This window comes from Podarcis muralis, chromosome 1 (assembly GCF_964188315.1).
Source record: "Podarcis muralis chromosome 1, rPodMur119.hap1.1, whole genome shotgun sequence".
Lineage (NCBI taxonomy): Eukaryota > Metazoa > Chordata > Lepidosauria > Squamata > Lacertidae > Podarcis > Podarcis muralis.
Genome location: NC_135655.1, coordinates 75,678,186 through 75,704,736, shown reverse-complemented (window position 1 = coordinate 75,704,736; position 26,551 = coordinate 75,678,186). Strand labels below are relative to the sequence as shown.

At 43.8% G+C, this 26,551-nt stretch overlaps 1 protein-coding gene across 5 annotated transcripts in view; it reads left to right on the top strand.

The window, feature by feature from the left end:
* AP2A2 (adaptor related protein complex 2 subunit alpha 2) overlaps positions 1-26,551 on the top strand; it is a 58,656-nt gene that overhangs the window by 14,725 nt on the left and 17,380 nt on the right. For 3 of the 5 annotated variants that reach the window (XM_077931570.1, XM_077931558.1, XM_077931563.1), the window contains exons 2-11: positions 1,376-1,444; positions 9,313-9,455; positions 11,040-11,233; positions 13,470-13,599; positions 17,174-17,275; positions 19,787-19,895; positions 20,385-20,532; positions 22,464-22,632; positions 24,259-24,396; positions 24,970-25,152. In XM_077931570.1, coding sequence (XP_077787696.1) covers positions 1,376-1,444; positions 9,313-9,455; positions 11,040-11,233; positions 13,470-13,599; positions 17,174-17,275; positions 19,787-19,895; positions 20,385-20,532; positions 22,464-22,632; positions 24,259-24,396; positions 24,970-25,152 — 1,385 coding nt within the window. Of the gene's footprint in view, positions 1-1,375; positions 1,445-9,312; positions 9,456-11,039; positions 11,234-13,469; positions 13,600-17,173; positions 17,276-19,786; positions 19,896-20,381; positions 20,533-22,463; positions 22,633-24,258; positions 24,397-24,969; positions 25,153-26,551 lie in introns of all 5 variants that reach the window. The other 2 variants (XM_077931567.1, XM_077931569.1) reach the window with 1 other exon arrangement.

Sequence of the window (26,551 nt, the reverse complement as noted above, 5' to 3'; positions counted from 1 at the left end):
ATTGATCCATAAAATGAAAGCAATAATGAATGTACTGTACTATAAAATAAATAAGACAGTACTGTAGATGATAAAAAAAAAAAAATTCTCTTACCTGCACTGATGATAGTCATTGTTTGGATGGGGGGGGGGGCTTTATCCATTTCCGCAGTCACACAATCAATCAATCAGTAGCTGGACTCGGTTCCACACAGTCACAAAAACAAATAAATAGCAAAAACAAAAGCGCCAAAGTTAATCCGTTCCAGAAGTTCATTTGACTTCCAAAATGTTACAAAACCAAGGCACAGCTTCTGATTGGTGCAGGCGCCCTGGAAACAATAGCCGACAACCACATCAGATGTTCGGCTTCCGAAAAACATTCAAAAACCAGAACACTTACTTCTGGGTTTTTGGCGTTTGGGAACCAAGGTGTTTGAGTACCAAGGCATTTGAGAACCAAGGTACCATTGTACCTTTAATTTTAAAATCTGCTGCCTGATTAGTTGGAGATACCTATTATTGACAATAGGTATTGACATTTTTTTAATGGTTTAATTAAGTAGGACTGCACTGCTAGGATTTATGAAAATATTTTTACTGCTTTTAATGGAATTATTCCATTAAAATAGTGCAATAGTGACTGCCCACTATGTTGGGGCAGTGACTTGATTCTCTTCCCCTTTTGTCAGTTCTCCATGAGTAGACACATTTCCTTTCTGTCACGGGTATTTTATTGACTTTGTGTGCATGCCTCCTTGGTCACCCATTGCATTTTAGGCATGCCAAGGGGATGCTCTTGGTCCTTGGGGATCCAGTCTGTATGGTGGGAAGTCTGCCTTCCACACCTGCATACTTGTCATCCTACATGGCATGGTGCTCCTCTGTTACACCTGCATGCTAACACTTCTTTGTTTTGTGCATGAGCATGAAGAGAGATGATATGCCTCATTCCATGGCTCTTTGCATAACAGCTGATTCTTCTTGATTGGCTCATGTTGTCAGATGACATTCTGCCCCCTAGATCATAGCTGGAATGAGTGTTTAGATGTAAAAATACTTCAAGTCATCTTTGGCAATTCTGTCGTCAAGTAACAATGATGTTATTCTTTCAAAGTTGGCCCATGTTGCTGCCTTGCCTCTGCTCCACCTGCCTCTTCAGAAATCTTGTGTTTAGTCACTTTGGTCAAGAACTAACATATTTGTGTGCATAAAAAAGGATTCCCCTACTTATATCCCAAAAAGGGGCTTTCCATGCTTGTTGTTCAGCAGAATATCTTTGGGGTTTTAATTTATGAGTCTTTCAATGAGTCATGTATGTAGTATTGTAGGCACAAAAGAAAGCTGTTTTTTAAAATACTATACTCTGAACTGGGTTCTTTCTATGTATTTTCAGGTAAAAGCAAAGAAGCTGAGATAAAAAGAATAAACAAAGAATTGGCAAACATTCGGTCAAAGTTTAAAGGTAAGTAACTGGTACATTGTTGCAGTGCTATCTGTTCAAAACAAGAATTTATTTTCGTGAATAAAGTGATACAAGAGCACAAACAAATGAAGAACAAGGGTCCAGACTCACATAGGCATTTAGAATTATCAAGTTGGAAGGGATCACAAAGGTGATCTAGTCTTCTGTCCTGCTACCACCTCTGATCAAACAGATTTTTGACCAGGAAATGTGATTCAGATAGTTTCCGGTGGTTGCCAAACTATGAATATTGTTCAAGATAAAGGCACGGAATTGTCTTACTGGTTTCCAAACAGAACTGTGGCTTTATTACTGAAGAACATGCTGTTATCCATGTGCTGAGCAGTTGACTAAAGGTAAAGGTACCCCTGCCCGTACGGGCCAGTCTTGACAGACTCTAGGGTTGTGCGCCCACCTCACTCAAGAGGCCGGGGGCCAGCGCTGTCCGGAGACACTTCCGGGTCACGTGGCCAGCGTGACAAGCTGCATCTGGCGAGCCAGAGCTGCACACGGAAACACTGTTTACCTTCCCGCTAGTAAGCGGTCCCTATTTATCTACTTGCACCTGGGGGTGCTTTCGAACTGCTAGGTTGGCAGGCGCTGGGACCGAACAACAGGAGCTCACCCCGCTGCGGGGATTCGAACCGCCGACCTTTCAATCGGCAAGTCCTAGGCGCTGAGGCTTTTACCCACAGCGCCACCTGCGTTGACTACAACCTTGTAAATAAGTAAACAAGCAAGTTTAGGGCAACTAAAATATACAGGAATTCTTTTTTATACCTCTAGCTTGAAAGTGTAATAAGCTTTCCTAACAGTTTACATGGAGATGTACAGATAAATGCTCCATAGGCTTGTGCTACTGGACGTCTGTGCAGTCCCTGTAGATATCTCTTACCTCAGTTACTATGGGGCTTGAATAGAAAGGTTCAGAGTAATGATTCTCAATAGTCAGAAGCTCTCTGACATGTGAGTAAAATATGGTAAACTGTTTTGTAATCCCAAAGTAGTTGATCATTACTTACTTCCTGCTGAGAGCTCAACTTGCCTCCAGTTAAACACTCCTGTGTTACTTTTCTGCCCAATAAGCAAAACCTTCAGATCTCATCATAAAGCCAAAAAAAGTTAAATATGTATTTCTTTCTATTTAACTGCTGGTTGTTGCAGCATATTCTGTGTTCTGTGGTCCATTGATTTCTATCCATAGTGATTTCTAGAAATGTCTTCTGGCTTTTTGAACACTGTCCAATTCAACCCACCATTTTATTTCAGTAAGTTTGGAGGTGTATTTTGCACTTCTTTTTAATTACATACTTTTACCTGCTTCTGCAGCTAAATGCTGTCCAAAGTGGCTCACAATGAAGCCTTAAAAAACCAGCAATGCCAATTATTAAAAACAAACTCCAGTGTAATAAATGACACAGCAGTAATACAACCAAGTTTTGCTGTGGGTTTTTTTTTGTAGAAGATAGGCCATGTGGTGCAGTGTCTTCACTGTCCTGTGATAAGAAAACATTTCCCAAAAACACTGCTTGGAAAAGACGATAATGGTGTGTCTCCTGGTGCAGATGCTACTATCTGCTGGATTAGGTGTTGCCCTTCTTATAAAAGAATGCTGATCTCTGCTCCATTAGAAGTGAACAAGCCATTTCCTGGCAGCCTGGGCTGAACAAAGATGTCTGCAAGTATTTGAAATCTTGGGTACCTGCATTGTATTGGTAGAATAGTGGCATTACAATTTTTTTTGCCACCATGCTCCAATATAGAAATTAACAAGGGTCTGATCTGAACATGCAGTTTTGGCCACAACCTTTAGAGCTGTCTTTTATGGACAGAAAGATGTGCATGCTGAGTTTAAAAACCCCCATACACTCCAGAGCACCTGGGGATAATCATGGACAGCTGTACTGATCAGTACTACCGGAAACCTGTGTCCTTTGGGATTCATAGGCAGCATCCAAATTAAATGTATATTGGAAATCTGCTGCCACTTCTAGTGGCTAATTGGCTTTCTTCCATCATGTCATTTAGATTGTTTACGTAGAGCTAGCTTGTTAGAATATGTCATCCTAACTCCCTGTACACATAAGCAGATGAAGTCCTTCATGTTGAGAGACGAGTCCTGGGTAAGTAAACATTCTAAGGGAGTCAGCGCTGCTCAACAGTGCTGCTTCATAAAATATTTCAAGAATGATGACCTCAATCAAGTGCAGCTAATGTGGTTCCCTCTGTATGTTGTGGGCTTAAGCTCCCATCATCTCTGACATCTGATCATGCCAGCTCTGGCTGATGGGAGTTGGAATCCAACAACATCTGGAGGGCGTTGCATTGGATGTCTCTGGACTAAATTCTTGCCTTATGAGTTCAGCTGAGAGCAGAGACCTTTTTGATAACTTGTCAAATTGGTTAGGACACCAAACTTCAAGGAGTAGAGATCGGAAGCAAAGTTTACTTCTTAGCCACAGCAAGTTAGGTCATCTGAGCAGACTCACTTTGGCTTGTTTAAAACAAACTGGCTTCAAACAATGAGTTACAATGCTGGCGTGTTTTTAAACAAGCCATGGTTTAGGTTCAGATGACATAAACAGTGGTTAATGGAAATCAGAAATGAAAACTTCCAAAATCCTCTGGGCAGCCATACTGCAGGGGGATCCTGTGAGCCCCAGGCTCACTCATCACACTAAACCATTATTTGTAAAAGCATTATTAAAAGCCTCAATTAAGTACCATGTTAGATGTCATGCTCAACCATTATATAGTGTGATGTCTATTTCAGACATTTTAGAATGCTTTCAAAACTAGTGTAAATTCATTATTTCATTTCCCAGTTTCTGCTAAGACAGCTAAACCTTAGTGCTGACGTAATACTTGACATAATACTCTAAAACAGAGAGTAGTGTTCATTTAATACAGGATATGGCAAACAGCATGAATGAACATTTTAATCATTTCAGTACTTGTTTATGAGACACTTTGGTCCCACTAGAGCAGTGGTGGCCAAACTTGACCCTCCAGCTGTTGTAGCTAACAGGACCAGTGGTCAGGGATGATGGGAACTGTAGTCCCAAAACAGCTGGAGGGCCAAGTTTGGCCACCACTGCGCTAGAGTGTCTGTAATCATCTGGATGTTGGGTATATTTGTATCAGTGATTTGCCTTGTGTTGGTGCAGATCACTCAAGACAACACTAGGTCTTTGAAAACTATGCCCTGTACTGCTGCAAATAGCTTTATTAAACAGTTCCATAAGACTGGGCTCGAGTTGCCTAAAGTGAAGGATTAGATATAGCAACTTCAGCCATGCAAACACAGATGTTGCCTTTATGTATTTGGTTTTAAAATGTTAATTATGCCCTTAAAGCAATAGTGAGTAAACAACAAATCTAAGGCTTGGAAAATACAGCAGCCACTTCCCAGACTTACTGACTTTGTAGTCTGACCAAGGGGCTGTTTCACAGGACTTTATCGCTGCCACACCCAGTTTTCTCCCCCGCCCCCTTTTTAATGTATTTTTATTAAAGATTTTCTTGGTTTACAAAAGTATATGCAATGTCTCTCTCTCTCTGTCTGTCTCTTTTTCCCCCAAGTAACATTTTTTTACAGATCAGTTTTATTTGTTGAGACATTAGGAAGAAGGGGGGGGAGATGGGTGGGGTCAGGTGGTGATGTTTCTATTATACTTAATATATGTGGGGGTTTGTGTCAGCGTCACTTGTGCAGGTTCTCTGCTATTCACTTGTGTTCCTTTGGTGGTGAGAGAGGTTGGGGTTGGCCTAGGGCCACACCCAGTTTTCTGACTGGTGCTTCGTTGTGATACAGGTGCGCGCAAACCCTTGCTTGTCACATCAACACTGTTTACAGTTTTTTTAAAAAAGGTATATGCCTCCATCGTTCTGCCTGGACACTGAGGTCCAGCGCCGAGGGCCTTCTGGCGGTTCTCTCACTACGAGAAGCCAAGTTACAGGGAACCAGGCAGAGGGCCTTCTCGGTAGTGGCACCCACCCTGTGGAATGCCCTCCCATCAGATGTCAAAGAGAAAAATAACTACCAAACTTTTAGAAGACGTCTGAAGGCAGCCCTGTTTAGGGAAGCTTTTAATGTTTAATAGGTTATCGTATTTTAGTGTTTTGTTGGAAGCCGCCCAGAGTGGCTGGGGAAACCCAGCCAGATGGGCGGGGTATAAATAATAAATTGTTGTTGTTGTTGTTAAAATATCTGAAGTGGTCTCCAATAGCTGACCATGGCAGTGCATATCCCCTTCCTTGCTTACAACACCATTACTGCATCCCATTCAGGAAAAAGCTAGGCTGCAGTGCATACTATACACCTGAAACACATTCTTCCTCTAATGAATCCTGAGAACTGTAGCACCCACCCATTGTTTCATGACTACATGTCCATCCCTAAATATAGACTATGTCTCAAGGCTTGACTTTACCTCCCATTGTAGAGCCTTTTGCTTCTTTCTTCTGACACTGCTCAAAGGTGGAGCACTGAAAAGTTCTAAATTTATTCAGTGTCAGTAAAGAACAAGGCCAACTTGGCTTAGTCAGGCAGAGGGTTTCAACCTTTTTGAGTCCACAACTCCCTAGACCAACTACATTCGTTCTGTGGCTCCCCTCTGGGGAAATGCATTCCAAGCCTCAGAAGCCCAGTTATGTCACCCCTTGCCTGCAGAGCCAGCAGCTCCTCACCCCTTTTCGAACACCCTCACTTGTGTAGGTGTTTCCCCAGCCTCCTCTCCTCTCTCCCCTTTTTGGGAGGCCTTTGGACAGCTGTCACCACTATCCTTGGTCTCTGGACCCCCCTCCCGAGAGTTGCCTCCCCCCCTTTGGGCCTGGGAAGAGGATGCCCCCAGGCTTAGTGGCCGGAAAGAGACAGTGATGTGAGAGGGCATCAGAGGAAGGAATGAATGAACTAGGGTCAGAGTCCAGTGTTGCCTATGGCACCCCCAGGGTGCCTGGGCACACTGGTTGAAAACCCCTGGTTTCGTGGATGCCTGCTAGTGGGTCAGTGAAAAGGCCTTTCTGTGATTCCTAAAGCAAACTCATTAATTGGATGAGAAATGCTAGTTTATACATCCTGCTTGGGAACAGGGACGTGGGTGGTGCTGTGGTCTAAACCACTGAGCCTCTTGGGCTTGCCGATCAGAAGGTCGGCGGTTCAAATCCCCATGACAGGGTTAGCTCCTGTTGCTCGGTCCCTGCCAACCTAGCAGTTTGAAAGCACGCCAAAAAGTGCAAGTAGATAAATAGGTACCACTCTGGGAAGGTAAACGGCATTTCCGTGCACTGCTGTGGTTTCAGTGTTCCATTGCGCCAGAAGCGGCTTAGTCATGCTGGCCACATGACCTGGAAAAACTGTCTGAGGACAAACACCGGCTCCCTTGGCCTGTAAAGTGAGATAAGTGTCGCAACCCCAGAGTTGTCTGCGACTGGACTTAACTGTCAGGGGTCCTTTACCTTTTGGGAACAGGACTTGGAAATCTGAAAAAAAAAATTGTGACATTAGTATGTGACTCTCATGCGCCTGCCTAGTCTAGTTCAATGCACAATGCTAAACAGAAGACTTGGATACAGAACTTGTCTTTGGAGATAATTTCCAAAATGCATGTTCTATATAATAAGTAAGCTGTAGAAACAAAACTGTTAAGTAAATATTTGAGCATCAGAACTGGGGATGGAAGGTCAACAACTTCCAAAGGCACAGAAAAAAGAGTGAGGTATTAACTTGCCACTGCTGTCCTGGAGGAGGTGCAGGAAATAAATTAAATAAATAAACATATTAAATACTAGGAGGGTGACAGAGCCACGCTGGTTTCCGGCTGGAAGGCATTCCAAAACTGCATCCAAAAAGTCCTACTTCATGGTGGCCAGCCTGGGCAATGTGTAAGGTGGTGTTTTCAGTGGAGCCTAACTGGTAGTTTCAAACTGAGAGGTACCGTTTCACAGCGGAGGAGATATTCCTGGAGATAATTGAACCCCTGACTGTCTTAAGTCTCTCAGGCAACACGAGTATGCTTGTTTATACAACAATCCAGCAGTAGCTCTCCATGTGATGGAGGCAAATTGGCTAAGCATCATCACACACTGAAAAACTTCATCTTTATATATTGTATAGTAAAGTAAACTACTGGTATGTGTTAACCTGGTATGGTCTTATTCTGCACTATGTCCAAATACAAGATAACCTTAATTTTCTTTATAGGTTTGGTTAAGTTTCATCATGTTTACAATTTATAATATGCATGCCTTCGCTGACCGCTTTCTTGTCAGTTTTAAGTGCTCATAAAAGGTCAATCAAGGTGCTTTGAAATGTCAACTAAGATCCTCAGTTACATATATATATATATATATATATAGAGAGAGAGAGAGATGACATATTCCCCTGTTGAACAAACACAACTCTACTTGTTACGTGTATGTTTCTGCAAGTGGCTACGCTTCAGAATACATCAGATTTGGAGAAATTGGATCCATAAACTTCTGTCATGCTTTGGTTGAGTAAAAAGCATTGCTAGTTCAACAAAAGCCTTTCCAAGAAAAGGAAGTCTCCTTTGACCCAGTCATTGTGTCTGACAAATGCTGACTTGCATTCTCTTTCTTCCTGTTTCTCTTGTACTGATTTTAAAGCAACCGGAAACATTGCCTCTATCTAGCCACTTTATCTTTCTCTCACGTCCAGTTCTGAAACTCGCTGTGTTGAGTCACAAAACATAATTCTGGAGGTTCTGGAGGAAAATGTGCTTTAATCAAAAGCATGGATATGTGTAGTCTTTGTACGTGGTTTGCCTTTTTACTGTACAAGCAAGATGCCAAAACAAGGATCACTAATGCCTATCTTTTAAAAAATGTGTTATTTTGCATTAGTAGAGGCAATTTCACCCTGTCTAATTTCTTGACTTGAAAGTAGTAGCTGTGCTGTAGTCTAGAGACTGAGGCAGTTGAACTTGCCTATGTGGGGGTGGGGGATATATATATATATTTAGACTAAGCAAAGATATCCTGGACATAAGGCATCCCCTGACATGTCTGTACTACTTCACCAGTTATATTAGCTATGTAACCAGAAGGATGCTCTGTACATGCAGCCAACAATCTCTTGTATGTCTCTTCGTGAAGAAGAAAAATTGCCGAGAGGCAAACGTGTCCCCATTTCTCCACAGCTGAATTTCTGACCCTGTTCTTGCGTAACAGTTTTGCTTGTTAGAAATTTGCACTGTATCTGAAGCTATATTCCCAAGGTAAGGAGAGCTACATGGCTGATGTCTGGCATTGTTGCTGCCCGTATCCTTAGCTCTTGTGTTTCACAGGTTGCCTAATGGGACATACTGCTTTCCCACCTGTTTTGGAGGTGGATTCACACATGCATTTTCCGGTCTGGCTTATTCTAGTCCTCTGGTTGCTTCCTATTAAGCAGACAACCACAACCACAAGTACAAGACACCAGCAGCTGTTGTTGCCTAATAATCTGATTTAGGTGTCGGTTCAGCTTGCATACTCCTTTTTCCACAGTGCTGCAATACCTAGCTTAAAAGTGTGGTGATGACATCTCCATGGGGCTCAGGGTGACATGCAGAAATAGTAATAGTAATATTATTCGGGTGCACTTTTCTGAGGATGGGAAACCTTGAATGGATAACCACTTTTGAAAAGTAGGAGAGGGACTGTACCTCAGTGGCAGAGCACATGTTTGGTATGTTAGAAGGTCACAGGTTCAGCTCTACCTGGAGAAGCCAGAGACTGAGAGAGACTCGTATCTGAGACCCTGAGGCACCTCTGCCAGTTGGCATGGAAAATGCAGTAAGCTTCAGGCATTGGCATACAGCTTTTTTTGCTTACGGCTTTTTATTTTGTCTTTAATTGCTCACTAGGTGATAAAGCCCTTGATGGCTACAGTAAGAAAAAGTACGTCTGCAAGCTGCTTTTCATCTTCCTCCTGGGGCATGATATTGATTTTGGCCACATGGAGGCTGTGAATCTCCTGAGTTCGAACAAATACACAGAGAAGCAAATAGTAAGTCATGTCCCATCCGTGCATAGCGTTGAGATATATATATATATACTACCCACTTCCCATATAATATTGGGGGTCAAGGGTGGGGACATTTTTCACCCTGAGGGCCATGTTTCCTTCTGGGCAACCTTCTGAAGGCCACATGCTGGTGTTGAGCAGGGCCAGAGGCAACAGTGGGTAGACCTACTAATGTGAATTACACCTTTGTGCAGTGGGCTAGTCTCTGTACATGTGTACTCTCCTCTCTGCCCTCCATCTAGGCAAGTAAGAGGCATTGTCAGAATTCAAGGATGCATTACAGTCAGCAGGCACACAAGGGACACAAGTGGCAGCTGTCAGTGCTTGAAATTTATTTCACATTTGGCATCTAGGCATGTAGGGGTGCATCAGCAAAATATCTGTAACAGGTGTAGCACAGTAGAACTTTCAAGCAGACGCTGATGCAGAATGTATAAAACCAGAGGTGGGGACTAAATAAATTATTATTATTATTATTATTATTATTATTATTATTATGGATTGGGATAATAGACAACATTAATCATTTCTTTAATTAAATTAGAAAATAGGAATCTCTTGGTATTCAAACATAAGAGAAAATATTTCTAATACAGTACAGTACATGGTTAAAAATATATATGGCTGTTTCAGAGTTGCAGCCAGATTGTCCTATAAGCATCTGGTTTGAAAGAGAGATGCATGCTAGGGGCCCATCTCCCTTTCCCCTCTTTAAAAATAATAATCAAGCAGAGGCTGATTAAGGTGAACTATAAGCGATGAATAAACCAGGTAGGCTTCCTTATTTCTCTAGTTATGCACTAGAGATGTACACTACAGAGAAATCCCCCTGCACACATAAATTTTCCTCTTTCCAGAACTGTCTGGATCTCATTCATTATGACTTTTAAATGCTGTGTTTTGATATGCATACATCTAAGCAGGATCCCCACCTGTCAAATTAATCTACATTTGGCTTTTATTTGTACATACTTGGAGTGAAAACTGGCCTCATTGTGACATGTCTGGCTTTTAGGTGAGGTCCTTAAACCATTATTCTTGAGAAGCCTGAATAATTCACAATCAGGAGTGGCCAGCACCGAGTGCAGGGTCTTGATCCTTCTCTCAAAGCAAATTCATCTGCCCCTGCATCCTAAACACCCATTGTTTTTTTGGTGGTAGCAGCAAAAATGGGAGTGGGGAAGCATATCTGGTGCTGGGGTGGGTGGAGTGGTTTAAGCATCTCTCTCCATCCTAGAGGCCTGTTGGGGATGCAGATTCTCCTATCCCAGGTTTCCATGGTCAGCCGATCATTTGACCAAGAAGGGGGAGAGAGCATTCCCTCCTCATTCAGTATCAGGGGCTGTGACCCTGTACATGTGCATGCCCTGTAGGTGTATATGCAAGAGCATGGAGGGCCACCTCAACCCCTGGCATGCAGTACCCAGAGGGTTGGCCAAGGCTGAATGCAGCCTAGGCCAACCCTGACCTGCCTCATAAATGGCACAGGAGCCATTTGTTATAAAGCAATGTTGCCTACTAAGCATTTCCCCGGCTGCCCACTACTAATTCTTCTCTAAATTCCAGGGCTATCTGTTCATCTCCGTGCTTGTGAATTCAAACAGCGAGCTGATCCGCCTGATCAATAACGCAATCAAGAACGACTTGGCCAGCCGCAACCCCACTTTCATGGGACTCGCTCTGCACTGCATCGCCAATGTGGGCAGCAGAGAGATGGCGGAAGCATTTGCTGGAGAAATTCCAAAAATACTTGTAGCTGGGTAGGTGCTCCGTGGGAATTTCAGGGGCTTGACAGAAAGAAGGCAATTAAACTGATTCTCGGGATGCAGCCAAGTATCTAAACGTTTGCTGACTGAATGTGGAGTAACAGCCTCCTAAAGGAAATCCGTAGGAGATCCTATTCCACTCTGGAACGAGAGAAGACTCATTTGTTCCTGAAAGCTCTTTTTGGTTTGGCCCCCCCTGCCTTTGTGTGGTATTGCTTTATTGCTAATTGGCTCACCGCTTTTGGTGTCACATGGATTTGAAATGTGTATCTGTTTTAACCAACTTTTTATATTAATTTGTTTTATAAAATGGTATGATGGCTGAGAATTCTTCTGTGGATACAAATTTAAACAACTGGACGGCTAAACAACTGCAATTCCTCAGGGACATCAGCCCTTTTGAAAAGTGAGAGTGCTTGCTTAAGTGCTGGCATCACATCCATTTCCTGCACCCTTTTCCTGTATTCACAGGTATATATATACCGTATTTTTCGCACCATAGGACGCACTTTTTCCCTCCTAAAAAGCAAGGGAAAATGTGTGTGCGTCCTATGGAGCGAATGCAGGCTTCAGGAAGCTATCCGCTAGCCGTGGGAGACCCAGCTCTCCCACGGCTAGCGGAGCGCTGCATTAATCCAGAAGTTTGGGGCGTGCGGAGCTCAGCGCGCCCCAAGCTTCTGGGTGCCGGCAAGGTCTCGCTAGCCCTGGGAGAGCCCCGCGACGTTGCGGGGCTCTCCCAGGGCTAGCGAAGCGCCGCGCTAATCCCGAAGCTTGGGGCGCGCGGAGTCCAGCGCGCCCCAAGCTTCTGGGTGCCGGCAAGGTCTCGCTAGCCCTGGGAGAGCCCCGCGACGTTGCGGGGCTCTCCCAGGGCTAGCGAAGCGCCGCGCTAATCCCGAAGCTTGGGGCGCGCGGAGCTCAGCGCGCCCCAAGCTTCTGGGTGCCGGCAAGGTCTCGCTAGCCCTGGGAGAGCCCCGCGACGTTGCGGGGCTCTCCCAGGGCTAGCGAAGCGCCGCGCTAATCCCGAAGCTTGGGGCTTCGGGATTAGCGCTCCGCTAGCCGTGTCTAGGCTGCGGATAGCAGCCTGCTTCCCGGAGCGCCGGGCGCCCTGAAAGCAGAGCTCCAGGCGCTTCGGGAACACATCCGCAGCGTGGGGAGCCTTGCAGGAATTCCCCACAGGGCTCCCCACGCTGCGGATAGCAGCCTGCTGCCTGGCGGGTGGGGCGCCCTGAAGCAGAGCACCCCTCGCGCCAGGCATACATCCGCAGAGTGGGGAGCCTTGCAGGAGTTCCCCACAAGGCTCCCCACGCTGCGGATAGCTGCCTGCTGCCTGGCGGGATGGGGCGCCCTGAAGCAGAGCGCCCCTCGCGCCAGACATACATCCGCAGAGTGGGGAGCCTTGCAGGAGTTCCCCACAGGGCTCCCCACGCTGCGGATAGCAGCCTGCTGCCTGGCGGGTGGGGCGCCCTGAAGCAGAGCTCCCCGCCCGCCGGACAGACATCGGCCAGCCCCACAAGCTTGGGGGACAGCAGGGAGGTTTCCCTGACCTGCTTTTGGGGGGGAAATAAAGGGGAAAATTTTTTCCTTTATTTCCCCCCCAAAAAACTAGGTGCGTCCTATGGTCCGGTGCGTCCAATCGTGCGAAAAATACGGTATATACCTTTCAAGTGTTCTGGGGTGTTTTCTTAACCCGGATGTTTCCAAATGAATGTTTCTTTGGCGTGAAGGAGCCAAAATGTATTTATCTACAGAGATTACATTCATTCAATACAAAGCCTGCAATACAAAGCCTAACCTTGGAAAATATAGATTCTTAATAATCTGTTGTACGGCAAAAATAGGTTACATATGGCATCTCATTCATTAGACTCATGTGGTATAAACATATGCAGCTTCATAGGTTAAAGAACACAAATCCACAATCAGTGGCCTTGCCATGTTTCCTCCATATACAAATGTTCCTGCTGACAGAAACAGCATGCCAGTTTCATGAACTGGAAAGTTATGTGTACTTCGTTGCATCTGTGGCCTTTTTTCGGAGCTGACACGATGGCAGTACTCCCATGTACTTTTGGTGCTCATGTTACTGCTTGCAGTGTGTGCAACTTTGAATGTGGATAGGTACGAGCTTGTATTTAGGGAAATGGTCCAGTCTTGCTGTCTTCTAGGAGCTGCCGCTGAAGAATTTTGGGTGTTTGAGAACCCCTTGACCAGCTTTGGTTTTCTGTTGCAGGGACACCATGGACAGTGTGAAGCAGAGTGCGGCCCTGTGCTTGCTAAGATTATACAGGACTTCTCCTGACCTGGTTCCTATGGGAGACTGGACCTCCAGAGTTGTGCACCTTCTCAACGACCAGCATTTGGTAAGATCACTTGACTAGACTAGATCTTTTTCTCTTGAAAGTGTGAATATTGTCTGGATTCAGAATTTAATTATGTAGAACCATGGAAGCAAATATTTGGCAAGTTTGCCATTGGTCAACACCTAACGGTGAGATGTGCTACACTAATGCTTTGGGGTCAAGTTGCTTCCAGACTAGAGATGAGTGAGCTTTCAAAAGTTCTCTTCTCAATAACTTGGAATTTGCCAAATTCTTCTTTTTAAAAATCCAAACTTGAATAAGTTGTGTTGAGATAAGTTGTGTTGAGATAGTATGAGGGTCTATCTGGGGAGCTCTTTTTTCTTGGTCTCAAAGGAACCATCAGACTCATATTGGGGGAGGGCCCAGAAGCTAGTCCTTGTGGGTAACATGGGGACTGGCTTTCAGCCCCCTCTCCTCTTTTCGCTCTGGAAGCATCCATTTCCTTCCCCATAGGAAGTCGTGGAACTTCTTATGGAGACATGAAAATATACCTGTGGTGTGAGATTAGAAGATGTGGATGTGGGGAGTTCAAGCCTTGCTGGTTACCTGGCTTTGTCCACACAGTGGGCAAGGTTCAATTAATGTGTCCTGTCAGCAGAGGCCCTGCATAAAGACTTCTGCTTATGCAATAGGACTTTCCCCTGCTCTTCTCCCCCATATTAAGGTTACCAGACATCCCCATTTCCTGGGGACAGTCCCCGGATTTACAAATCAGTCCCCATACAAAATCCATTGAAGTTGAAAAGTGTCCCCGGAGTCATTGAAAAAAATCTGGTAACCTTACCCCATATGCCCCCTCCAGATTGGCTGGGGGGGGGGTGGTGGAAGAGCCCCTGGAACAGTGCACAGAAGAATGGCGAGAGAAGGGGTCATTCTGGAACAATGGGAATCATTCTGGAACAATAATCTTAGTGGTGCATGATGTTGGAAGTTCTCCCATTGTGTTTTTCATACCCACAAATAAACTAATGGAGGCAAGCAGCGCCATGAGCTTGCAATGGGATTAGGAAAAAAATGCTCCAGGACTTCCTTTCCTGAAAGCTTGGATTTTGAGCACTTGCAGAAAGAAGTTCAGGGATTGAAAGGATTATGCCTGGCCTTCTGAACCCAGCCAGGCTCAGATGAGCATACTTCATCCCTGTTATCGCCTGGGAAAAGGCAGGAAGTGGCACAGCAGTTTGCTGAAGAGGCTTCAGGCAGTGTCATATACTGGCCAGGCTTGCCGCCCATTCCTGTCCAGGTCTGCCACAAACTCATGTGCCAGATTCAATGTGGCAAAGGAATGAAAGGAATGATCCTTAAGGTATTCAGGATCCTGCCTAGTCTTGAAAAGACACTGCAGTGCGTTCAGTGATGTTTCTGGTAATATGCATGCAGGTTACAGTCCACAGATAAGTTGCACCTGTGCCATATCTGCTTTCCTTTTGTCTTTGAGGAGAAATTGTCATTTTATACAGAGCTCCTAATGTACAGAGTGCTTTGCAAACTCACTTGTCCAAGATCCTGTGAAGTAAACAACCAGCTAGTTTTACTCTTGGTACGAGGGTGACTTATCACTAGTCACACAATCTAGGGACTGACTGGGGATTTCAGCACAAATCAAAATACAGTTTTCTGTGTGCCAGACCAGCGGCCGACCAAGAAAGGGTCTTTCCTAATTGTTTGCATTGTATCTTTGCAAAAGGGAATGAGTTATTTTCTTTCTCTCTTGACGGTGTTTTTTTTTTTTTTTTTTAAAAAGCCTGCAGTGGATTTGGTTAATATTTGAATGCATTACCCCAATATAGGGCAAGGTCATGTACAAGCCACTTGCAGAAGGTGGCAGGGAATACATAGCCTTTTGTAACAGGACATTGGGATCCTGAGATTGTAGTTTGCCTTATTTTAGCCCATTATTGCAGGCCACGGAAGATACACATCTGCTTTTAAAAAACAATTTTACTGGAAAAAATAGAAAAGGATATAATCCAGAGAACTGTTGCATGAATCAATATGTATATTTTTTAAAAATTAATTGGTCATTTCAGAGTCTCTTTCTCCCTGCCCCCTCCTGCGATATCACCCAAGCCTAATAAATAGTATACAGTATGGGTTGCCAATAGGGCGCTAGTGGGTGCAGTGACCCCTTTGAGGTCTTTTCCCTGGTGCCCATGAAGCTTCTGAGCACCTTCTCACTTCTGCCTTGGTGGTGAAGGCGGTCACCTTTTTCTCCCTTGGTAAAGTACCTAGAGCTGAAGGAGGAAGCTGGAAGAATGACACACTTTCCCACTTCCCTTTTCCAGTTCTATGAACTTTTCAAGGTTCCCATGAATTCTCCTCCGAGATCAAATTGTGTGTGTGCATGCACTTTCTTTCCTTTCCTGTTGGGAGCAGTGGGGGCTAATCCAAAGGAAGGGAGAGAAGTAACCAGAAGAGATGGTGCCCAAGGCACCCCCAAATGCAAATGTGCCCATGGACTTTTAATTGGTTGGCAACCCCTGGTATACAGAAACAAGATATGCAGGGAAGAGGGAAGTCCTAACCATACAATTCCATACCTCTTAAATGCTAAAATGGAAATAAGGGATAGCTGGGTAAGAGTAGTCAGGTGACTGGGGGGGGGGATGGATTAGGCCATACTAAGAAAAACACAATATACTTGTCAGAAGTCATATCCCAGTTTTTTTATATAAATTACATTAATAAAACATCTAAATACATTAATACAGTTCGTCCGTTTTGAGCCAAATAAAGGATTGAATCGTTTTTGAAGCAGGAGAAGAGTAGAAAGCTTTTATGCTGCCAGTAGATGCCTAAGGGCCAAACAAGGCATGATGTGGACAGTCTATGAACAGCTTCTCCCACAGCTTTCTTTTCTTTCTTTTCTTTTTCTTTTCCTTTCTCTCGTTGCAGCTTTGGGGGAAATTAGATTGAGATCATGACATGATGGCAGGCTGGGGGAAGGTAACTTCTCCCATTCTGGTCTAAATCCCACTCCAAGCTGCTACTTTTTCTGTAGGGGGAAAACCTTTTTTTTTTTTTTGGCTTGCCATACGGTGCAAAGACTAGCTCTGATCTCGTGATCTAGTTCCCCTGTGGCGTTATTGGTGCTTGGAAAAGAACAAACTGTGGGAGATCCTGTGCATCCAGCTTAATAGGCAATTTGGCTCTAATAATATCCCCAGAAACTGAGAGACCTGTGGATGGGCTTGATGTTGGGGACTTTGGCTCTGGGAAATGGGCCCATCCTCTCACAGTTTGCCACCTTAACTATCTTTATTGAAGAGCAACACATTTCTCTTTTTGATAGAGGTGCTCGCACTCCCTCCAGCAGTTAAGACAGTGCATGCTAGGCTCATGGAGCAAGTACGATGGGAGTGAAACTGGGAGGATGGCAATGGAACTGGGGTATTTTGGGGTGTGGGGGAGGCTATACCATCTTGGATATTTGCCCTCTTTTGGTTAAAAAGTACAGCCCTGTGGTGTAAAGTATGTGTGGCATAATAAATGAAACTTAATGGTGCTCTTGGTATACAATGCATGTGCTTAGTAATTGGAACAGATTTCAGGGAGCTGTAATCCTGTTTTTCTCCAGGGTGTGGTTACTGCTGCTACAAGTTTGATCACCACTCTGGCACAAAAGAATCCAGATGAATTTAAAACCTCCGTGTCTCTGGCTGTCTCCAGACTCAGCAGGGTAAGCAATTTATTGTTTAGACGCAAGTGCTGGAATGAAACTAGGCTAAAACTAAATTAAGCTGGCTGATTAGATTAACCATCTGGTTTAGCCTCATGGGAAGCTGAAGTGCAGTTGGTATGAGAGCCGTTCTGATAGTTTGACAGGCAGAGTAGCTGAAGGCAAAGAGATGTAATTTGCTGTGCAATATCTCATGCACAGTGATTGTGTTGGGCTGATCCAATCACTTAAAAAAAAAATCTTAGCTGTGCAGGAGATGGCAGATAAACACGCTTGTATAGGTATAGCTGAAATTAAATTGTAAATAATATTTTGAGGCTTTGCAGGCAAAGCCACTCCTTAATTGCAAGAAGTTTGGAAGGCCAGGGTTCCACTTCAGTAGCTACTGGAGCAGGAAGAAAATGATGCTATCTGTGATCAAGGCCTTGTAGTCAGTTTTTTTGTAGTACAGTTTGGCAATTCCATTCATTGGTTCACTACTGAACAGTCTCAATGACATTATCAGCAACAGTAATCTATTAAAAAAGAAAGTCACCTGAAGTTTCAAAGGCCAGATAAGTACAGAAATATTTCCCAGCAAATGTACCTGTAGCTTTGTCTCAGGTTGGGTTGAGCCATAATGCCTGAGCAATAATGCCTGCTCAACTGTACACTTAAAGGAGTTGCTGCTGGTTGTGATGCCAGTAGCCAAAGATAGGGCTGCTGCCATTGCAGTAGTTCTTAAGATGATAGTTGACCAGTTTTCTGCTGCACATCGTACTTAATTCCTGCAGGGAGCCAGGTCCCGCTGAGGCCTGTTTGCAAGTAGCAAGCTCTTGTTCCGCAAGGCATTCTGCCTAATCATTGCAGGATGGATTCTTGACAGTAGACACTTAGAGATTAGTGGCATGATTGGTTTGCTACTTTGGAAACTTGAACCCCAGCCATGCTAGCCAAAGATTTTGCTCCCTGAGGTGAAGGACTAGATGATGATCTCACTCACCCTTCCATCCCAGAATCTGCACACAGAAGTAAATGGAACTGGCCATTGAATGCCAGCAATGGGGCAACATCCGCCACCACATCTGAGGACAGCAGGACAGCTTAGGGGATGCATGGATGGCCATGCGGCCCACACATTGTTGTCATCTAATTTCTGGCTGCCACTCTCCACTCTCCACCCAACATCTGCCAGCTGAGGTGGCTACCTTGCTCTGCCTTATGGTATGGCCAGCCCTGGATTTAAACTTGTTCCAAGACACCCCGGAACAGCGTACGGGAAAGGAGAGGGGATTGTTCTGTCTGGCAAGCCATGCAAAATAGTCTTATGCCTTATTGTTAATCTAAACAGTCCTCACTTTCTCTTGCAGACTGTTATCTTCTTTTCTTTCCTCTTCCTTTCCACCACAATCTCATGGATATTCAGTGTGGACATCAGTTGTTTTCCCCATTTCCCCTAATTTAACATAGAGTATTTTAAAGCTTTCTGTCCAGATTTTTTCTATCCTTCCTGCCCCTCCTGCAGATCTCAAGCACAGTCTTTTATCTGCCCTTCCCTTGAAAAGCATGATGTAATTGAGAATCTGCTGTCCCTCAGCAGAAAGTACAAAAGGCATATTCAAGCACCGTACACTGGTTTGATACAGCTGAGTTTGGGAAAATCTGTCTTGTTGTCTGGTCTAAAAACGTTATCGTTCTAAATTCCTCCTCGCCCAGAACTTCTGCCCAGCTGTATCTGCCTCTGTCAAATTTCCTGTTGTCTTCCCTTGTGGAAATGCTCCCATCATCCTGGCCCATTCATCATTCAGAAGAACAAATTAACAGCCTTCCTGAGTCAACCCAGCCTCCTGCAACAGAGATTTGTTGGGGTTGCTTGCTGAGGGCATATATGATCACACAGAGCTGTAATGGAGAGCTTGCAGCTACAGTCTCTCACTTCCTGCTTTGAGTTGTTGGTCTGTCCTCAGACAAGTGACTGGCAATCACTGATAATCTCTCTTGTGCTGCCAGGTTCCTTCCCACTCCCGTTAAATTGCTATTGAAATAGGAACTTGAAGTTTATACAAATGATGAATTGTAGCACTTGTGTGCTCATTCCAATCTATTGTTCCTTTGTTCTACTATTATGTGAACTAGTTGTTGTTATGATGTAACTAACTAGCAACTACTGGTGATACATTCATGTTCTGCTTGCAATCTGCCCATGGGAATCTGGTTGAGAACAGGATGCTAGACAAGATGGAGCTTTGGTCTAATCCAGCAGAGCCTTTCTTATGACTTTCCATCTTCTTCCAACATATTCATGATCTTGCCGATCTCTAGCATATTTCCCCCTCTACGTTTCTTCTCTAGTGGCTGCTTGCTTGTCTTTGAGCTCCCTGACAAGCCCTCCACATTGCCTTACTCAGTCTTTTCCCTCATGGGCCTTGTCTTGCGTTTTTTAAGGTTCAGCATCTTTTTACTATGGCTTATTATTATTATCAATTAAGCTGGACAAAGCGCCACAGGGAAATAACAGTTCTTGTCTTGCAGATTGTGACGTCTGCATCGACTGATCTTCAGGATTATACCTATTACTTTGTCCCAGCGCCGTGGTTATCTGTGAAGCTTCTAAGGCTGCTGCAGTGCTACCCACCCCCAGGTAAAGTAATTGCAATCACTCTGCTTTCACACTTTGCTTACGCAGGAGAAAAGCCATTTGCACTAAAACAGCACATGTTTGCAGAGAGAGAGAGGGGGGGGGGGGGGTTCAAATAATGAACCCCACTGCTAAGTCTGCTGCAGGCATAATATTCCCAGTATTTCTAACTATGGTTTCAATCTAATTATCTAATTATGTTGAAACCATGAGCAAATGTTCTGGCAACACCATAATCAAATCAAACTTGATAACTGAATAACCCATGTAGTGGTCTTTGGTTTAATTTTCGGTACTTGGCTCTTTCATATCAGTGATTCTGTAATGATCGAAGGATAAACAACTAACTTTGCAGAACCAAAATGCTGGTGCCATATGCAGCTTTCTGAAACTGGAGAAACAATGCCATCTAATGGGCATTTAATGGTTTGATAGTAAAGGCTGTCAAAATTGCCTGGTGATCTTGCCTAACCATTCTATTTCTCCCAGAAGATCCTTCAGCAAGAGGTCGTCTCACCGAGTGTCTGGAAACTATTCTTAACAAAGCTCAAGAACCTCCAAAATCCAAGAAAGTACAGCATTCAAATGCGAAGAATGCAGTGCTATTTGAGGCAATTAGTTTAATTATCCACCATGATAGGTAAGTTTGGCATTCATAATGCATGGCTGGCAGTAACAGTTTGAGATGTGAGCATCAGTTCTATTGTCCTAAATGTGTGGTTTCTGAGAAAGTATATACTAATTTTGTATTCTTCTGTTCTCTGAAAGAGGGTACAGTATGTACTTTTTCCACGGTCATTCTGGCAAATGTCTGAGCAGCTCCTGAGTGAAAAACAATTATGGGAGTAGTTTTTGTTCTGGACTTTAGCATTACCCATGTGTTGTAAGTTTGTAACCTTGCTAAATGTACTACTGAAGTCCTTCCTCACCTTAAGACCATTTAAAAACTTACGGCTGAGAGTTGCTTGGCTCAACTAAACAGGATACTGGCAGGACCCAGTCAATGTCCCATGCATTTCCTAACAGTGGATTGTGTAGTACATGCACATTGGGGTGGAAGGAGAGACTTCACCCCCTGAATAATCCCATCCTCCATCCAAATTGTCCAGTTTTGGAGCTCTACTGGGATAAAATGACTTCTATTGGCCTTTGTTTACCTGATGCCTTCCAGATGTTTTGGCCTACAACTCCCATCAACCCCAGCCAATATGAGTTATAGCCCAAAGCATCTGGAGGGTGCCTTGGAGGTGAAGGTTGACTTGAGAAGTTTTCAGGGGTAGTGTTTGATACTATCCTCCTATCCTCCCTCTGCCCTGCCATGTATTAAGGATGCACGAGCACCTGATTCCACACGCAAGTCTCCCACACTCTCCTGTTTTAGCCCTACCTGGGCTTGCCTTTGCTCCTGTGTTGAACAACATGGGAATAAGGAGTTGGGCTACACCAAGTAGCCTAATCCCTGACATTGGATGTGTCCCCCTCCCCCTGATGTCTGCACAACTCCTCTGATGTCAGGGGAGTCGAGGGTTCCAGATTCCGTGAAAGCCTTTGTGCATACAGTTCTATGTACATGGGCCCCCTCCCTGCAGATGTTTGGGCTGTAAGTTCAGACATTGGGGGAGGTGTGTACAATGGATATGACAACAAGCAGACAATCTGAAGATGAATTCAGTGATGTACGTTGCATTCCTTCCTTCCCATATGCAGTGTGCATCACACTGTGTCTTACGTCTTTTAAAAATGAAAAAAACCCACCTTTTTTTTAAAAAAAGACAAATAATAGCTATGATTCCTTTCAGTCCTTCACTTGAGAGCATGTAAATCTTTGAAATTGGCTAAAAATACTGTGTGTGTGTGTGTGTGTGTGTGTGTGTGTGTGTATTCTACTGAAACCTCCTTGCTGCCACTAGAATAGCACAACTGATAACATTGTTTTATAAGCTGCTACAAGCATTTATTTTATATTCTTGGCTAAAATCTATGGTATGTTCTATGCAACCTATTCCCCCTTGCAGACTGTTACTTGTATAGTTTGGCTTTATTCCTCTGTTAATGGGGAGAGGTTGCTTCCTATGCTGCTGTAGGTAACATACGATGCAAGACGGGCTGATGTTACTACTTCAACCAAAGGCTGAAATCCCTCGATGCAGGATGGCTCTCTTCCAGTCACAGTATTCTTGGCCCCTCCCACATCGTTGCATCAATTACACATTTCAGGAGCCGTGTGAGAGGTCACTATGCCTTCCCTCTATTATAAGAACTGTACCTGAGGCCACCATTGTGTTATCGGGACACGGCAGGATCCCAGACTCTGCAAAGCTCCTGATAAGCTTCCAGCTTTTAAAATAGAATCTTAATTACCTAAAATAGAATTTTAATTACTTCCTGCAATATGTAGCTGTGCTGCTACTAACCCTCCAAAAGGTATTAGCTGCAGTTTTGAAGCTCCTGTAGTGAAGGTACCTCTTGGTACCTAACTCTTATTAATGTTTTCCTCGATGCACTTTCCTCACCCAAATTCTGTCTTTTCTTTTTCTTTTTTACCTTTCCCACACACTCTCTTCTGCCTAGTGAGCCAAACCTGCTTGTCCGTGCCTGTAATCAGTTAGGCCAGTTCTTGCAGCACCGGGAAACTAATCTTCGGTACCTAGCACTGGAAAGCATGTGCACGCTTGCAAGCTCTGAGTTTTCACACGAGGCCGTGAAAACGCACATAGAAACAGTTATCAATGCACTGAAGGTAACTATTGGATCTGTGTATTAACCTGAAATTTGGACTTGATTTTTTAAAAAACAAAGCAAAACCAAACCATGTATCTGTGTGGGCTTGCTGAGTTTTCTTCATGCAAGAGTTTTCTTCATGCAATAAAAAGGATGTGGAGTGGTCTCTTCATTGGAAGCTCTTTAAAACATAATGAACGATAAAGAGAGGCTTCACATCTATAAGTGGGCCTGTGCTTGAACTGCAGCCTGAATCACGTGCCACTGTCCTGGGATTTAACATGTTGAACAAGGGAGTGTTGGTTAGAAGGACAGAGGGCAATTGAGGGGAATGACGATGCCTCTGAGGATGCTGGAGGTGAGGAGGATACCAGAGAAAAGCACCTAGCTGAAGAGAAAGAATGGATTAAGGTTTCTACTGAAGGATGCTTAATTTTCTTTCTCTGTTTTCCTCCCAAATGAGTGACTATCGCCATGCAGCTAGAGCTGGACTTGGCTTTAACCTCTTGCCCTTGCCACTAAAATTAATGTACAGCAACCCTGGAAGGGGATCACCGTCCCACAGGGAAGAGACCCAATACAGTAGTTGGTGGGTCTCACCGCTACCTCCTGTATCTGGATCCTTGTTCTTTTCTGACCCGTTCCTTCCTGCAGTTCATGGTGCCCTTGGATGCATCAACGTCACCACAGTCTAGTTCTTAATACTTTCTAGTCAAAGTATAAAGCAGGGGCCACCAATCTTTTTTGGGGTCCATGATATCATTTGGATTTTTGAGCAAGTGCTGTGGATGCCACCCACGCTGCTCACTTATCGTTTCTGTCTCCCAGATTAGCTCCTCCCCATGAGTAAGAAAGTGTCCGTGTGTGCAATTTTTTTTGCTTTTCCAAGGGATTTGGGTAAAAGTTGGATCCTGTAGAATTCATCTGGACCATAAAAAGCATATAGAGCTGGAAGAGGAAGTAGGGTAGAGTGTCAACACTTCTACCTTCTTCCCTTAGATCTCAGCACCCACCTTCTGACAAATATGTGACAAGCCACTCTCTCCACTTAGGGCTCAGAGGCTTTGTGGCACCAGGGAGACACCCTGGAGGGACCCTAGATTGAGCTACTACTAGCCATTGCCCCAAGGCTGGAGAACATGTAGCCTTCCGTATGTTGCTGAACTAAAAACTCCCATGAGACCCAGCCAGTATTTGGGAGACCTCAAGCTCCCCAACTCTGCGTTACTGCTACTTTTCTTGCATAGTTTGTTGGCCCCCTACTGAGGAGTCTTGTGTGGGTACAGCCGGGGGTGGGGTGGGGTGAATGTCTTGGTGTCATTCATTACATGGTTATCCTTCCCTTGATCCACGACTCTTAATTAGTAATATTTAATAAATAATCATTCCACTTAAAATTGTTTTCCTGGCTTTGACCCCAATTGGGATGAAGCCAAGTATCTTGTTTCTTGTTATAAATGCTGTTTAGGATTATTGACTTCGAAACAAATGCCGCCTGGTACTGATTCTAGGTGCAATTCAGGCGCTAGTATCTGTAGCATGGGCACTGCGATAGTCTGCTTAAAAATTTGGACACGTCTTAATTGTTGTTTCCCCAAATCTCTCCCTTTGTGTTGATCTTTTATCATTGTGATGTCCTTTGCAGACAGAGAGGGATGTAAGTGTGCGACAAAGAGCGGTGGACCTCCTGTATGCCATGTGTGACCGAAGCAACGCCCAGCAAATTGTAGCTGAAATGCTGAATTACCTGGAAACAGCTGATTATTCTATTAGAGAAGAAATTGTAAGTAATAATAATAATAATCTGAGCTGTCTTCACAGTTGAGTGCTGCTATAAATTTAGAGCTGCAAGATGACATCAACTTTTGCTAAGATAAACATAGCATCTGACAATTTCAGTGTGACTACTATGTACAAATGCTAATTCCAGTATCTCGTCACCTCTGTGCTGACTTCTAGAGGAGTAGCCATAATAAATTTATTTTAAGGTGCCACAGGTGACAATCTTTTGGTTGCTGTTTAAAGTAGATGGCAGAATTTCTTGCATTAGGTTTATTAAACTGTATATGATCAGTCTAATCACAGTAAAATGTGCTTTGCTTTTACTTCAGTTGATCCTAAAATATATTGTCTCTGGATCACCCTTTTACATTTGTTTAAGGTATTAATCAATATTGGATACGTTGTACTAAGGAGGGTATTTATAGTAACTAGTTTGGATGAAATGAGAGATGTAGGAACAGTGCTGCGTTTAGTTTTCCTTTATTTTTTTTGAAGGGATAGGTGTTAAATGCTGTAGAAATTCATTGTTTGAATGAAGTTGCTTCATAAGTTGGTGTTGTGTGTGTTTGCTCAGGTGCTGAAGGTTGCGATTTTAGCTGAGAAATATGCCGTGGACTACACTTGGTATGTGGACACCATCTTGAATTTGATTCGAATCGCTGGAGACTATGTCAGTGAAGAGGTGTGGTACAGAGTCATCCAGATTGTAATTAACAGAGATGATGTGCAAGGGTATGCAGCAAAGACAGTCTTTGAGGTAAGACATAATTATTGTTTGGAAGCCTTTTTCTTCCAGCATCTCACTGTAAACTAGTAATGAAAGCCAAGTGGTAAAGAATAATTCTGGTCCAGGTGGATGTTTGACTTCTTTCATCATTCCTCTTTGCTGGCATTTTCTGCTTATGCTCTTTTCTTACTTGCTTCTGACACTTCTGCAGCTCTGTAACTTTGCCTTGTCCCTTCCCTTAATTTCAGTTTTAGCAATAGACCCACAGGGTATGACTTTTTCATTGTACTAATGGTGTATTACTTACATGGAGAAATCCTTGTCTCAATGAAAATAGACATGAAGCTAGACTAAAGTTTGAATTGGGAAAAGTTTTTGAGGCACTGGGGGGGGGGGGGGAGAGAATTGTTCCATGTGAAAATTTGTGTAAACCGCACTCCTTAGTGGATGAGGCAGTGGTTGCCTAGAATGAGGAAGAATGAATGATGGATGATGATGCCAAGGGGCCAATAAACTTTGATAAACTGTCTTGTGAATGCCACAGATAATTACACAATTATTACTGCCTGCACTTCCCTGCATTTTATTTCTGTTAACTACTCTCTTTCTCTTTATTCTTCTTTTCTCTCTCTCATATATGCCTCTCAGGATAACACTTAATGCATCTGATGAAGGGGTCTGCAGCCCACAAAAGCCTATATGCCATAATAATTTTGCTAGTTTTTTAAAGGTGGCACAAGACTCTTCGTTATTTGTAATGCTGGTGCTTTCTCTACATTGCCCAAAGATGCTTACATTGAAATAGTTTTATTAAAAATGAAATTTAGAAAGACTGGAATATTCCAGTTCTGAATCTAAGAAATTATCATTGGCTAGCGATGCAAATAACTTTTCTATAAACACCTCAATAGTTTGAAGTAGCACTTGGCCAAAGTGTTGTCGTTATAACTGTTAGGGTGGATGGTTAATAACTGGTGCTGTCTTCCTACTGAGTTGAAGTGACCTTTGCACTTGGGTGACTGCTGTCACTTAGGTATGCTGTATCCAGGTTGGCTAATAATCCTTTTAGGCTCTGGGTACCTGGCCCTCTTTCCCTGTTAGGAGCCGCTGCTGTCAAGAGTGCATTATCATATGCACCCCAGTGCCGCCAACCCTCTCAAAGGCCAGGTTGGCACTTTCTTTCTTCTTGTCAAGATTAACTAGCTGTCTTGCACGAGTTGTGTACTTGGAACTGATCCTCACTCTGCAGGCTTCTGATAAGACCCCTCTGTTTTGAGCAGCTTTCTGCACAAATTGCACTACTCCCTGACACAATGAGATAAACCTGCCTTGCTGCTAAGAGCTAATCTTCCATCTGTTCCTCTAATCTGTTGTGTTGTGATAGCACAAGCAAAAAATGCTTTGAGCGTGAAAAAGTTATTTGCCATTC